This window comes from Setaria italica, chromosome IX (assembly GCF_000263155.2).
Source record: "Setaria italica strain Yugu1 chromosome IX, Setaria_italica_v2.0, whole genome shotgun sequence".
Taxonomy (NCBI): domain Eukaryota; kingdom Viridiplantae; phylum Streptophyta; class Magnoliopsida; order Poales; family Poaceae; genus Setaria; species Setaria italica.
In genome coordinates this window covers 21,875,395-21,891,202 of record NC_028458.1, presented here as the reverse complement: position 1 = coordinate 21,891,202, position 15,808 = coordinate 21,875,395, and the positions used below count along the sequence as shown (strand labels likewise).

At 45.0% G+C, this 15,808-nt stretch overlaps 1 protein-coding gene across 1 annotated transcript; it reads left to right on the top strand.

Annotated features, from left to right (window-relative positions):
- The first annotated feature begins 8,645 nt into the window (after nucleotides 1-8,645).
- On the top strand, nucleotides 8,646-9,492 carry LOC101754068. The gene is made up of 2 exons (XM_004983137.3): nucleotides 8,646-8,927; nucleotides 9,068-9,492. The coding sequence occupies exons 1-2, from the start codon at nucleotides 8,760-8,762 to the stop codon at nucleotides 9,290-9,292; spliced, it is 393 nt and encodes a 130-aa protein (XP_004983194.1). The 5' UTR covers nucleotides 8,646-8,759; the 3' UTR covers nucleotides 9,293-9,492.
- The last annotated feature ends 6,316 nt before the right edge of the window (nucleotides 9,493-15,808 follow it).

The window sequence follows — 15,808 nt, the reverse complement described above, 5'->3', positions numbered from 1 at the left end:
TGGTCTATATTTATATTTTAGGCCATCGCTGTTTGTGAATATGTAACACCCCATAATAGCAGCAACATTCTGCAGCATTACTACAAAATATTACAGCAACTGTAGGCACACACAAAAAAATAGCAACAAAGATAAATAAACAGAGCACACGGAAGCAACTTAAATAATCTAGATAAATAATCTAGATAGAACATCTTACAAACTGGATCCAAACAAGAGATTATAAGCTAAAGCACAAAGACTTCGCATTCAAACAGTTTTTATTACAACACATGTGTCCAAAATATATCTATGAAGAAGTGTGTGCACACGTGCTGCTAGTCCCATTCAACCAAGCACCCTCCAAACTCAAGAACCTGCGGAGGGGAAAAAGCATATGAGGTTTATGGAAAACCTCATCAAGCAAACTGTTTCAACCAAGTTATTTAAATCAAAATATATTAAGTAACAATTTAAGAATCATTATTATAAAAGAAGCACCACATAACTTCGAGTAGTAAGATAAATAAATACTTCGCAATAATACTTCATAATTAATATGCAAATTGTGCAATGCAATGCAATGCATGACTTCACTTCTACCCACACATCCCCAAGGAAGGAGGTGAGGGCTACAATCCCATTGCTATATCTCAACGTGTGTTACTGTACCGGTACTTACCGCACTAATCCGCCTACGGTTTTCTTCATATGCATAAACAACATGAGAATGTGAATGCAAGATTGCAATGCATGAACTTCATATACTTTAGAATTCATAACTTCAAGAGTAAAGCCTCAAGCCAAACAACATATTTCAATATAAAGCCGTTTCAGATTTATCTTGCTGGTGTGAGGTACTGAAATTAAATGGAGGTAATTCAAACAACAAAGTTAGAGCATGTAGACCACAATGCGATGTTTACTTGCCTTCACCAAAGATCAAGAACATGAGCTAAGCACGATCCGAAAGCGCACCACCTGCTCACAATATAACTCAGCACCAATACAAACACACAAGCATAACAAACATAATTTAAAGCGTTCCTACGCCCGAACTCCACATCCTCACAAAAAACACACGCAAAACTAGACATGACAGCAGCGTTGTTGCTTCTCTTCTTTTTTATCTTTTAATTCTGATGGCTAAAAATTCCCATCTTGTACCATCTGAAAGATAAATTCAGAACTTACAACTTTCTAGTGATCCATAAATAGAGAAAAAATCATAAACATAGGCTAATCTTGAGAGGAACCTCAAACTGAAAATCTGACAACTATAGAACAGTTCTAGTAAAATATGTATATCTTGAGCTCCAAAATTCATATGAATATGAATTTAATCGATCTGGAAATCTTATGAAATTTCTGAAAACTTCGTTAGTCATCCAAAGATCCAATTCTGTCATTTGGGTTGCCTAAACTTTTGGTGAACAGATTCTGCCTAGAATTACGAGGTTGAAAAACTGACAGAATCAAACTTCAATATCTCTCAACTCTTAAATCCTATTGTGGTGTTCTTTACGGCTATGGAAAGCTCTGCAAATCTTATACCACTTAGATACAAGTTTGATATTTTTTTGAAGACATTAAGATGATGCTAAATAAATATCACTCTAAACTGCGCAGATTGACTAGTGCCGAAAACAGTGACGACGGAAAAACTTTACCCTAGCCCTTAATGGCGTCAAGTACCCCTACATGCACTTGCTAGAATATCTAAAATCTTAGGGAAAATATGGATTACAGGGGGGCATGCAACACCTAGGGTTTTCCCTTGAAAACAGCAAGGGCAACGGCGACGGCAGCGATCCCAACGATGACTCCGAGTTGTTTTCCTCTCCAAGCGACAAACATCACAGCAGCCCCGTCGATTGCAACTAAACTGCACCACACATGGTGAAACACCATGAACAACGAGGAAAGGCAATCAATTGGGGAAAACAGAGAGTGGAAAAGAAGTCCAACCAATTTCTGGAGAGGAACGGCGACGAGGGATGACAGCATACCCTAATCTCCCTCTCTTATCCTGTTCTTCATGGCTCGCTTCCTGTTCTTCCTGTCTCCCTCCACTGTAGTGAGACGCTACTGTAGTTGCACGGTACTATAGCAGCCATGGGTTAAAACTTGTGGCATCGATATGTTCATGACCAGAACTCCAAAAGAGAGGGTTTTCTCTTGAAAACATCAAGGGCAACGGCGACGGCAATGATCCCAACGATGACTCCGAGTTGTTTTCCTCTCCAAGCAACGAATGTCATGGCATCCCCATCGATGCAACTAAACTGCACCACACATGGTGAAACACCATGAATAGCGAGGAAAGGCAATCAATTGGGGAAAAAAAGGGTGGAAAGGAAGTCCAACCAATTTCTGGAGAGGAATGGCCATGACGGATGACGGTGTACCCTAATCTTCCTCTGTTCTCTTGTTCTTCCTGTCTCCCTTCCTGTTCTTCCTGTCTCCCTCCATTGTAGCGAGACGATAGTGTAGTTGCATGGTACTGTAGCAGCCACGGGTTAAAACTTGTGGCATCGATATGTTCATGACTGGAACTCCAAAGGAGACATATGAGTAATCAAATGGAGAGATTTTGACCAGCTCTACGCAACCATGGCATCTGTTCGGCCATCCGAGCGATGGATCTAAAAGTCATCTTTTAGCTACCATCTTTATGTATTCCAACATACAAAGTGTATTTATCCATTGCGCATCCTGGGTATTACAGAATTCTTTGCTACTCTAGTTCATTCTATGGCCATGGCTGTGGTGGGCTAGTTTTGGCAAAGGAAGATCATCAGTGGTATTTAAATAAGACATAAGTAATGTCTAAATTAAAAAGTTATTGTAGGATACCCAATTACGTTTGAGGGACTACCATCCCCACTGTTCTAATTGTTCCACTAAGTTTATTGAAATGTGACAGACTGTGTACTTATATGATGCAGAGACTAGTGAAAGCTCACGAGAAGGAGGGATAATTTTAGAAGCCTCAATTCTGTCACAAAAGATAAGAGCCTTATTTTGTTATGGTTACTACTATTTCTATTTTCTATGAGATTGTAAGTAGAAAATCTCTATGATTTTAGTGAGGTAGATGAGTATTAAAGTAATCTAGTAGGAATTCCTATTAGGATCAGTACAGTGGACTGTAAAGGGTCTACATAAATTAAATGTGATTCTAGTGCAAGTGACGAAAGAATCAAGATTTAGGCTCATAATTGTCGGTGTTTAAACCCGGCAACCTACCGAGGGGGTGCCTGAGGTAGTGTTTTGGTTAGTGGGGCTCATCAACATCAGGAACTCGAAGGTAAACGTAGACACATAAATTAGATAGGTTCGGACTGCTAGATTGCATAATACCCTACGTCCTGTGTGTTGGTTGGATTAAATCACTTTGGAGGGAGTCCATGCCTCCCCTTATATTGCCGGGGCAAGGTCACCAGTCGGTTGGTTACAAGAATACTAGTCAGATACGACTAGAGGAGTTTTACTCTTATTACAATAAGTACTTTCCTAATCCTCAACTAATTCCTGTCTTTCCATGTAGATTACGCTGTCGTGCACTATGGTCTCCATGTCAGATGCGTCTCGATGTCCAGCCCCATATTTAGGATTATCCAAACCTTCTAGTGGGCCCATAGATGTATGTATGACAAGCCCCCGAGTACATTTTAGTCAAATGCAGCAGTTTCAAGTACTTTTGCAGACTTCACCGACTAGTTTTGGTGCTCTTCAAGTACTTCATCTGGTTGAATCTTCAAAGGTACCCAAAAACTGTCATGCGGCTAGAATGTACTCAAGCCTCATTTAACTCATTCTCATATCCTTCAATCTTGAATTTTATGTGGAACTGCGACGAAAGTTGCACTCCATACGAAGTAGCCTCCAAGCCTTAGGTTGAATCGAAGAATCAGGCTGAGAGTCAATATGTAATTCGCATCACTTTCCCCTTAAAACCTGGAGAAAAACCTTTTTTGTCGATGTACACGTGGCACACAACCCCTGAGCCTTTTAGCCGACTAGTTTTGTGGGTATAAGGGTCAACCTTTGGTCAACGTGATCATCTCTGGAATGAGAACTTATCTCCTCCTGAAATAATGTAACAGCCAATTAGGTGTCCAAAATTCTGAGGATCCTCTAAATCAAAATCCCTTCATTTGCATCGTTGTTACCGTGCCGTGGTGATAAATAATGGAGGAAATTATCCCTTCCGTGTTACTGTTACCATTTGCCTTTCCAACTTCCAAAATTTAGCCCTAGAGCTGCTGCCATTGTTCGATCTCCGAGCACTAGCGTCACCGTCCCCCCACCAAACAGCCCTCAAGCGTATGCGACTAAAAACGCTCGTGACATCAAAGATGGGAAGGAAGGTTGCTGCATCAAAAGCGGGCGAGGTTGAGAAGAAGAAAAGGTCCAAGAAGAAGAAAGAGCCAAAGTTGCCAGCACCCAAGTACGGCAAGACCGATTAGACTACGCAGCCAAATCCCATCTGTGCGTGGAAGTGGTCGATTCTGAAAGAGGAGGAAATCAAGATGCTCGTAGCCACCAAGTTACTCCAAGATTAGAACTTCATAAACTAGAGATCTGCTTATGGCAACGCCTGCCCATTAGAGACTTAAACAATGAGATAGTAATATTTGCCCACTTCATTGAGCGGGGTCTCGCATTGCCAACTTATGATTTCTTCCGGGGTTTGCTGGTGTCGAATTTATAAGCTCGGCAGTCCACCAGGGGGTTACCCAAGTGATTTTATTTGTAGGTGGGGGTGATTGCGAAACCAAGAACTTGAAGGTGATCACAAGAACATAAGGGACACGAGGGTTTTAGACAGGTTCGGGGCTCCGGAGAGTAATACCCTACATCCTGTATGCTTGGTGGCTTGTATTGCTTGAGAGTTGATAGGATACCCTCGGGAGGTGCCCTTGGCCGCCTTATAGGCTGACGACCAAGAGTTACAAGTCAGTTTGAATTTAATCTACTCAGTAGTTACATGGAAAGTAATCTACTCAGATTTGGACTGTCTTGTTGCCTTGACGTGTACTTTAAGTATCTTCATGTCCTTAGCCTGCACGCTCTGGTTGGGTGGGCCCACTTGTCAGGTCCGGCCAGTATTCTGGTCGGTTGGGACCCATGGGGTATCCATATCCCTCAAGCCCCTAAGCAATTTATAGGCAAATAAGGACTTGAGTTCAACATAGTGAAGCTTGAAATGAAGTCGGCTGAAGCTACGATGGCGTCATGGTGACGGAGAGCCTGCGCAGTGCTCAAAAAAGAAGAAGATCTGAGCAAATGCAAAGCCAACATGCAGAGCGAAGATGAGTGCCGAGTTGATGGATGGTAGATCCAGCAGGCCAAAGCGAAGGTTACGGAGGGTATCGCAAGACACACTCCGTAGGAGTAGCCCCTGAGCATTGAAGCGATTAGGATAATCGATCCAATGGTCAAAGAAGAGAAAAGTTGTCCCCTGAGGCAGATCCTAGTGCTCGAGCACAAGGATAGGCGTACATGCCCAAATCTCTGGAGATAAGGACTGGTGCATTGATAGATAAGCGACAAAGATGCCTGCTCACGGGAGTATTGCACCGTCTAAGCAACTTCATGATTCCTAGCAATACTTGTGGATCAGGCCGAGCATCACGTGAACACTGGGGGCTTGAACGCACGTGTGTTGACCGAGAGGCCAATAGTGGAGGTAGGTGGCGACATGGTGGGGGTGGCGGCTCGCCCCTACCATTTGTGGCAGAGTCACGGTATGGGAGGAGGAGGAGAAGGTGACGAGTGGGTCCGAGCTATTTTTCTGGAATTAACTTTCCCCCTTCAAAAGAGCAAGGTGCAGCTATCCAAAACTTCCCCAATAATAACCATTGGAAAGATAAAATCACAAAGAACACAAAGGAGATTGAACCAACTCCAAAGCTAAAAAGGATTGCTCGGAATTTGAAAAGTAAAACAGTTAAAATTGAAACTTCACTGAATTTTTAACAATAGCAAACATCACTCAAAAATTATGGAAAATTCTGTAAATTCATCATTTTGCATCTAGTATTTAATTAAAATAAAAGGAGCCACAGTTATATTGCAAAAACTGAAGTTACTTCACAAAGTCACATTTGAACAGTAGTGTCAATTTGACAGAGTTTTAAACTGATGCAATGGCACGATGCTCATTATGCACTAATGAAGTTTTCTAACCATAAGATTAACACCCAGGGTGTTACAACCCTCCCCCCTTAAAAGAATCTCGTCCCGAGATTCCAATGCAAGAAAAGCTGTGTGGAATAGTTTTTGAAGTACCTTGGCTTGGAAGAAAACCGGGATATTTAGAATTTAGGAAGGATTTTGTTCCCATGTGGCTCCTTCTTCAGTATGATTACTCCATTGAACTTTATAGAACTTGATAGTTTGACACCTAGTGACTCTTTCTTTTTGGTCAAGAATTTTGATTGGGCGTTCTTCATAGGATGAGTGTCAAGGGATGTTGGAGTGCCAAGGGATGCTGGAGATGCTGGGGTGTCAAGGGATGCATTGAAGACCAAGACTTATCAAGAACACATTCAAGCTACCAAAAGTGCTTAAGTGATTCATCTAAGGCTTAGCACAAACTTAGGAGAGTGATTAGTGCTAGGATAGGCCTAGAGAGGAGTGAATGCAAGGTTTGACGACCTTGTGATCAGGTTCTAGAGTGAACCACCGCTGCACGAAAGGTGTGCCGGCGCGTTGGAGCCTTGGTGGCTCATTGGCAAGTCTTTGACCCTCCAGCTTGGTGTGGAGCGGCGTCGACGACCTTGTGCAGGGGACGTGGAGACCCCCTCCCTTCGTGGAGAAGCTCCTTAGTAGAGATGGCATCAAGGTGACCGAGGGGTTTGGCGTGAGCCTTTGTGGCCGAGCCTTTGTGGCAAGTCAAGGGACACCTTGGGAGAGACTTGATGTCCGGGAAGTAATACTCTTGTGTGAGTGCTTTAACAACATGGACTAGTAGTGGCTTAGTGTCACGTGGCAATAACTTTGCACTTTTCACCCCTATCTAACGTAACACACCATGCAACAATATACTCTTGCCCTTGGTTAACTTGTTCCTCTCCTTGCTGCTCGGTCGTTGACACTACCATAGCTCTCGCACCATAGTCTTCACAACATAGTCCTGTGAGGTGCCCGATTCTTCGCCCATATCTGCCACGTGGGTTTGGTATTACTAGGCTACAAAATTATTAATCTTTTCTATTTAGAACCCAATAAATCTCTACTCTAAAAAAACCAAAACAGCGTAACTATTTCACGGTTCGTCGTTCTACCGTCGCGTGAGGGCCCTCACTCCGAGCGATAGCTGCCGTGCGATTCTTCTTCCACCCTCCGCGTAACGCGCGCAGCCTCCTCGGCCGTCCGCTCCCTCCTCCACGACCCCCCGCTCCCTCCCCAAAGCCGCATAGGCGCCACCAGCTCACTGCCGCCTTGGCGCCTCCTCCCCATCCTCACCGTCTTCCGCCGCTTCCCCCGGTCCCCCATCCTCTGGGCTTCGGCTCTCCCCCTCCGTCGTCGCCGTTCGGCCGCGTGCCCGCCCGCCCGCTCACCGCCGCCGCCCACTCGCACGCCTGTGCCCGGCCGCGCACCCGCCCGCTACAGGCCAACTCCCGCCCGCCGCCGCTAGACCATCCTGGTCCTTCGCCCGGCGGCCGGCGCCCCTTCCGGCAATGCCACTGCCCATCCTGGTCCTCATTTATCAACCCTAAGCACACGCTGCATTAGATGCTTGCAGACAAGGTGCTCACACAAGAGTTTTTTCGATTTTAATCAATAATTTTTGTGCTAATAATGAAGGGCTTTAGAAGTTCTTAATTCGCAGGTGCATTTTTTTTTTGCTACTTTCAGAGGAGCAACTGATATAAATTGATGGTTTTATTATCCTTTAATAGGTACTAATTTGTTATGTGTAGGCTTCAGAGGAGCAACTGATTTTTTTTTTAACAAACTAGGAGCGTAAGGGGAAACTCAGCTTGTTCTTGATCATCTCATGTAACAAGTTTGATTCTTGCTTTACATAAATGAGTAGCTAGACCTTACAAGACTGAATATCCTTTCACTATCAGCACTGTTCTTTGTTTGATCCCACCTGTCTTGGTCTGACAATCGATTTTGTATTGCATGTTTAGTGCTTAGCATGTAAAATAATTGCCACTGTTCACTTATTTGACCTATCATGCTTGTCTTATAAAAAAAGCAGCAACCCGTTCATTGTAATGTTTCTGAAAATGGCCAATTCCTTTTAGGTTGATTTCAGCATGGACATAGATTTAATTTTTCTTTACTTTGATGCTCTTGAAGCGCTTAGTGTTTGAATGTTTTACTCTACACCTTCTGGCATGTAAACCTTTTAGGTATTCAATTTGAGATCAACTGTGAAGCTTGTGTTTTCTCCTTGCTGTGTGGTTGCAATCAGAGGCTCAGAGAAGCTGTACAGGTCAGTATTACTTATCAATGGTACTATAGTAGATATTTGAGAAGTTCAAAATTTAAAATAGTACCCCATGTTAAATCTCCTAGCTGATTGTGGTGTGGATGCCTTATTTTCTTATAATGCAAGATGTAGCTGTGAATGTTAAGAATATTTCTGTTGCTTTTTCTTTTTTTTCTTTTTTGCTGAGAGCCATAACCTATAGACAAGTGCTTGCAGGCCGTCGCGCTCAGTCAGTCCGTTGCTTTGCAGGCTAACGGCCCGTGCGCTGCGCTCATAGCGAAGGGCGACATCGGAAGCACGGGTGCTGCGGGTAGACCGGCCGGCGATGTTCGCAACGGCGGCGCGGTGGGCGGCCAAGAAGGGGAAGCCCAAGATGGCCCCGATCGAGCTGACGGCGCCGCCGGAGCAGACGCAGTCCATCACGCGCACCATCTTCGACGTCGTCCGGGAGCACGGCCCGCTCACCATCTCCGACGTCTGGGACCACGTCAAGGTAAATCAGCACCCACCACCGCCGGCAGTTGCCAAGCTACCGCCCACTGCCCCTCGCCCATCACGCACGCAACCTGCTCAACGAAATGTTTGCTTGACAAACAATTGAGATGATCGATCTGTGCATTCCATGGTCCTCAGGATGTCGGGCTTAGAGGCCTGACGAGCAAGAGGCAGATGAAGATCATGCTGCGGTGGATGAGGGAGCGCCAGAAGCTCAGGCTCATCTGCGACCACGACGGCCCGCACAAGCAGTTCCTCTACACCACCTGGTTCACCAACCCCAAGAACGCGCCGCAGAGGCCCAAGGGGGAGCTCAAGGCCAAAGCCGAGAAGCTCTCTCCTTCCCTTCCCAAGCAGCCGTGATACACTACCAGGTTCCTGTTCGCCATGCTCTCTGCTCTGTAGTTGTTTCTGCTATCGTGTGACATAATGTTCAGAATCACAGCAAACGCTGAATATGTAGGAAGCGAAATAAGCTTTCATGTGGCTATGTTGTTCTGCAATCTCCCTTGCTAATCGTGAATTACAGAAGAATCGGCTCTATATTAAGACAAGTTGCATTGCATGCCTAAGCTGTGTGCCTTCTCGGTTTCCCACCATGAAGAGTGTCTTGCAGTTAATCAGCTTTTCTCTCTCTTTAGCATGCAACAAAGAAAACAAAATACGCAGGGAAATGTTTGAATGCTCGAAACTGTCTATGCTTGCTCAACATCTCATGTCATGGCCTCAACAATACGAAGTGACCAACTGTACCAAAATCGAAGAGATTTCAGTCATATTCATTAACTGTTGTGAGTAGGTGTATGGCACATATGTACAACAGACAATTATGCAGCTGTACATATTTAACATTTTTTAATTTCCGGACACTTTAGGCAATTTTTCATTTCGGGCTTTACATGTCATATCTCATATGGAAGGTACTTGGTCACTATAAAAAAATATATTTTAGAAGAAATTCATCCAACTATGGTCAATCTTGTCTAAAAATATCTAGTGGTGCAATCGAAATTTAATTTGAATGTTCGGTTTGAGATTTATGGATTTTTTTAGCTTCAAACATGTTGGCACGTTTGTCCTTTTGTGTGTGTGTGTTCACGCTCATAGTAAATACTTATTGCTAGCTCCAGCCAGCCGGCCTAGGCGGAAGACGCAGTCCAGCAGGACTTGGCGCAGCATGCCTGCGGCTCGGCCTGTTGCAGTCCGCAGGAGGCCGGCCCAGCGGACAAGGCAGCAGCCCAGCGAACGGGCCAGCAGCCCAGGCAAGGTAGGCCGGACGGCAGCGGCCCTGCGTGGGGCTGCCGAGGAATTTTTTTATTTTTATAGTTTTCTTTTATGATTTTGCAGAAACAAATAGTAGATCGAAAAATTTGCAGAAATAGATCTATGCCGCCGCTTGAAACGGCGGTAAAGGGCTACCGCCGTCTCAACCGTCGGTAAGAGAAGCTACCGCCGGGTGAAACGGGGGTAGCTCCCCGCACCCGCCACATCAGCACAGAATCCCGCTTACCATCCTCCCATCCGGCGGGCCGCACACAGATTCCAACGGCGCTGGGGACGAGGTTGTTCCATCGTTCTATCCGGCGGTAGCAGGCCCCGCCATTTGAACCGGCGGAAGCAAGAAAGCTACCGCCAGTTCAAATGGGGGTAGCTCCCCGGTGCCTTTAAAACGCGCGGCGCAGCTACCCCTGAGCGCACGCCCCACTCATTCGATCCCCCCACGCCTAGAAGCAGCAGAGCGAGCCCACGCGAGAGAAGAGGAAGGGAGGGAGGGAGGGAGGGAGAGAAGAAGGAAGGGAGGGAGGAGAAGGGAAAGGAAGGAAGGGAGGGAGGGAGGAGGGAAGGGGAGATTGAAGCCCCATTTCTTTTTTTCTAATCCCCTAGTTTAGGTTAGCTCGTAGTAGATAGATCTAGTAGTTAGTTTAGTTAGTTTAGTGGATTTGAGATATAGAAAAATGTAGCTTAGTCTAGTGGATTTGAGACATAGAAAAATGTAGCTTAGTCAGTTTAGTGGATTTAGCTTAGGTATTTAGTTGACAGTAAAATTAGTCTGTTGATTTATGTAGATTAATTTTAGATGAATATTATTCGCAATGCTAGTGTTAGACTATGTATAGGTATTTAGAATGTAGTTGTTTCATGGGTAGTTGGAATTATTAGATTTAGTTAGAATTTTTTTTCTTGACCCGCTGTTTAGCATTAGATTAATTTAGTAATATTTAGTAATTGCCTATGGTAATGTCGTGTATATTGACCGGGTAAAATGAAATGAATTAGTTTGTAATTTTGGATAACTCTAAAATGGTTATTACTGTCAATGCTAGAGTTACATACTTGTACCGTATATTGAAATGTAGGTGTTGTTGGAGTTACCTAATTTAAGTTTTTGAGAGTAATTTCCACTATTTGTGTCGTGTATCTTGGCAGGCATGTCAGAAAGTTTATTTTTCCAAGTGTTCTATGGTCAGAGGGAGGTTAGGTATGGTCCAGAAGGGGTAGATTTGTCTGAATTTTAGTCGTTCTGCAAGAATTTACCAAGAGCAAGAGAGAGAACTTGGGGTTCAATATGCAAGTAGCTTTGTAAAGTTTTCGGTTTTGATAGAGATCAAGTGAATCTGTCTATTAGGGCTGTTGTGAGGAGACAGCCTGACATAAACTTTTGGGAGCTGCTCCCGATGGAAGGAACCCAGAACTATAGGGCTTATGTAAATGGTTGCACGAAGTGTAGTTTATCGCTCATATTGTATGTTGAAGTGTTCGCAAAGGTTGGGTCTAGCAATCAGATGAAAGAAGAAGTGGGAGGTGTTGAAGTTCAAGCCGAGGAAGGTGTGGAGAGTACTGATGGCCCAAATAAAGAAGATGATGAAGATGGGGCAGAAGAGGGAGATGCAGAGGATGATGTTGCAACCCGTGAGCCTAATGGGGAGGCTGATGAGGGGGAAGACATTCCTAGGTTAGTTGAGCAGGTGGAGAGGGAAGGAGAAGAGGCCAATGGTGCCATCGATGATGACTCGTCGGATGAGGAAGATGCTTACCCTATCCCGCAATGATACACTTTATCTTTGTAGCAACAGTTCAACGGGCAGTTCAGCGAGGTCGCCCCACCAGAACCCTTCACATACGACCAGTATCAGACCAGAGCAGCGCAGCGGGCAGCGAGGCGTGGTCGTGGTTGTGGTGAGCCTCATTTCAAGCGAGGACGCATTTAGTGCATAGGACCTCCTTTATCTTTTGTGGACCGGTGCAGGCTATCATGTGTATGATTCTGTAGACTATGATGTGTGCTCATTCGCAGACTACTTTATGTAGGTCAGTGCAGAAACTTTGATAGCTAGGTCGGTGCAGGTTATGATGTGCATGTATGTCCTTTTTCATTTGCCATTATGGACATGGTCCACGGACCATCTCAGTAGCATTCTATGTATGAGACGTTCAGGCAACGTTCAAACGCACTGCTAACACTTCCCAACCCGAATCCACTGTTTGTGTGTCTCCCTCTAAGAAATGTCATCGTGGAGGGAGAAGCGAAATGGGATTCCAACATGGAATGAGTGTCCAAAATGCCACTGCGGCTTTCGTGCGTGGTTGTAGGTATGGGAGGATGACACACCAGGGGGAAGAAGGGATGCAGGTACTTCAAGTTTCCTGACATTGACAATGATTTCAAGGACAATCCGACCGTTCATACACATTTTACATACGTTTTCTACGTACGGTACCTTCAACTAATAACGAATGAACATGCAGGCATGCACATTCATGGAATGGATCGACGCTAGGCCTATAGGGCGGGTGCCCATTTGCCCTGTGGTGCTAGAGACGAAAGCTCAATACTATGGAAGGATGGAAGCAGCTCGAGATGCGGCACGTGCTGCTTGACTCAACGAAGAACGACGCGTCCGCCAACAACAGATCCGTTTGAAGGGAAAGGAGGATGAATTGCAGAGACAGCGCGACTAGTTAGGTGCTTGAGAGGCAGCATTGAAACGGCAGGAGGAAGAATTCGAAGCTCGTCAGGCGCAACTCCTCTAGGAAGAAGAGTGACAGAAGAAGATGAAAAAGCAGGAGGCAGAATATTCCTCCAAAACAGCAAGGAAGGGGAAACTTTCCCAGTGAAAAACTTTCCCAGTTCACCCAGTAGAACGTTACTTGTCCTCCACCAATTTACATTACCTAAGGCATTTTATTCTAGGGAAGGTGCTCTTTAGGTTTGTCATGTTGGGCACATCGGATGCCATTGTACTATTGTTTGTGCTGTGATAACATTTCATCTCCATGTTTCGAGTACTAAGATTTCACACTATTCCTATTATACTGTTCTGTGGCTAGTACAGTACTGAAACAGTGGATTGCACTGTTGATATGAACCGTCACTAAAAATCCTACACTATAGACTGCAAGGATCCTTAACATGGAGCCTTCTCAGGCGGATGGGACTGCACACTGACCCGACATCCCTGCACCTGCAAAGCCTATATGTACCATTTCTCAGGATGATTGAACATGACGGGGTATTGAGCACATGGGGGCGCAGTGCATCTCCATCTCAGCACTCCTTATATTGGACCCCCCCTCCCCCGTATCCTTCCGCACCACTTAGCACGAGGAACAACAATGGCATCCGCAAGAGGGAGAGGTCGTGGGAGGAGGGGATGCTCCTATTCCCACCATCACTTGGCCAGATTCTTTTGGCCCAACGAAGTATGAGGCACCCATCAACGAGTTCCCTCTGGAGGACAGGACTAACTACGCCCTCCAAACTCCCTTAGGCCTTATGACAACCGCCATAATGCATGGCCAATATGTCACCATAGCGTGGCTTATGTCGTCCAGCTCTATGATGGTTACGGTGATGGAAGTCGGCGTTTCTTTCGATGCCTGTATGGCTTGGTGAGTCAAGTTATTACTTCATTACTCTTCCTAAGCTTCTCGTCCTACAAACTAACATCATGTCCAGTCTTATCTCAATGAAGGAAACTGCCGCTATGCCAAGTGGATCGATCCACCACTTCCTGAACCAACCCAAGAGTACATCCACTACCTTAAGTGCAAGATCTTTGACCTGGAGCGTAAGGTCGAGGATCTTCAATCCGAAGTTAATGCAAATCCTTGGGCGGTTAACATTATAGGTCACTTGATTTGTACCGATCCATGGTGCAAGTGCCCCTACCTCGCCCCCCGTCTCCACCATCCTCTGGGGGTGCTGGCTACTATGAAGCTAGGCCGTCGCAGTTCTCGTAGAGCCAGTTCTACTAGGAAGTAGACATGGCTCTTTCCCCGGCTATTTCAATTACCTAAGGCATGGTAGGTTTAGCAATGGTAATGGTTTAGGATAGCATCCGTACCGCACATGCCACTACAATCTATAATTAATTGTTCACCCTAGAGTCATTCTTGTTCATATGTTGTGCACAAATTTTGTTTGTATCTGTTGTAATCTCGCTGGAAATAGCTATGTATCTAATAGTCGGGAGTTAAATCATTTTCAATTATTTCGTTTAGGCCGAGCAAGAAACAGCTATGTATCATATTACTTTCATGTTTACGCCGAGCAAGAAGGGTGAAAGAAGCTTATAGAATCTTATACCTGATGATAGAGGGAAAGGTAGGATGCTTACCCGACTGGGTTAGGTACTATCTGTTCTATTTGACTGGGAGAATCATTAGAGGGAAGAGGCTTGTAGATGTTATGCTTGAAAGTGGGGTGCTTCCAACTGCTAAGTTTTTTCATAGCCTTATAGGTGTCCTTTGTGTAACTGAGCAAGTTGACCATGCTCTTGATATGTTCAGGCTCATGAAGAGTTGTGAGTTAGTGGACGTATATATGGCCTGCTTATAGAAAAGTTTTATAGAAATGGTAGATTTGAGCTTGAAAGAGAGCTCTAGGATCTACAAAGAGTGGTCTTGTGCTAGGATGCTCAGAGGATCTGCTGATCCCTTGAAGACAGAGGTATTCAGACTGGCTTGTCCATAACAAGGATTAAGTCCTCAGAGCTATAAGCGTCTTACATAAAGAAAGAAGATTACTGCTTTTGCTTTTGGAGCCAACTACTACCACCACAACAAAGATCACCCCCGTCTCCGCCAACCTCTGAGGGTGCTGGCTACTGTAGAGTTGTAGAGTTGAAAACAGCTATGTATCTACATATTTCACCTTTAAAAATATCAAACACAATTACACGAAAAATAACTAAATAAAATTAAAACAGAGTTTCAAACGGCTATAGCCGTTTCAACCGGCTATAGCATCCAACACCCAAATAAACCCGGCTAAACCAGGCTCTTGGAGCCTGCTGCCGTTTCAAACAGCGGTAGCCAAGGTACCGCCATTTCGTACAGCAGTAACAGGCTACCGCCATTTCACACGGCGGTACAAGGCTGTGCAGCGATCCGACCCTCCAACCGTCGTTTCAACTAGCGGTAGCGGCTTTACCGTCGTTTCAACCGGCGGTATAGCTCCATTTCTGCAAAGCTCCATTTCTGCAAATTTTTCGATCAACTATTTATTTCTGCAAAATCGTAAAAGAAAAAATATAAAAATAAAAAATATTCGGCTGCCGAGGCAGGCCGGTGCTCCAGCAAGCAGGCCGGGAGCTCCGCAGCGGCCCAGTTCGTGGGGAAGTTTCCCCACTGGACAGCGGCAGGCCGGCCCATCCTGAACAGCAACGGCCCAGCAAGCAAGCAGGCCCACTAAAGTATGATTTGAGGCTTTTTTTTCAATCCATGAAATTGCTAGATAATCGCTGCAATATTTGTTTAGCTACTTAACCAGTATCTTGTCTGGCTAATCCTTGTTAAGCCTTTAGTTAATTCCTTGGATGCTTAGTTAAGCAAGGCGTTAGTAATGGTTAAATTTTTCCCTCTTGTGCAAGATACTGC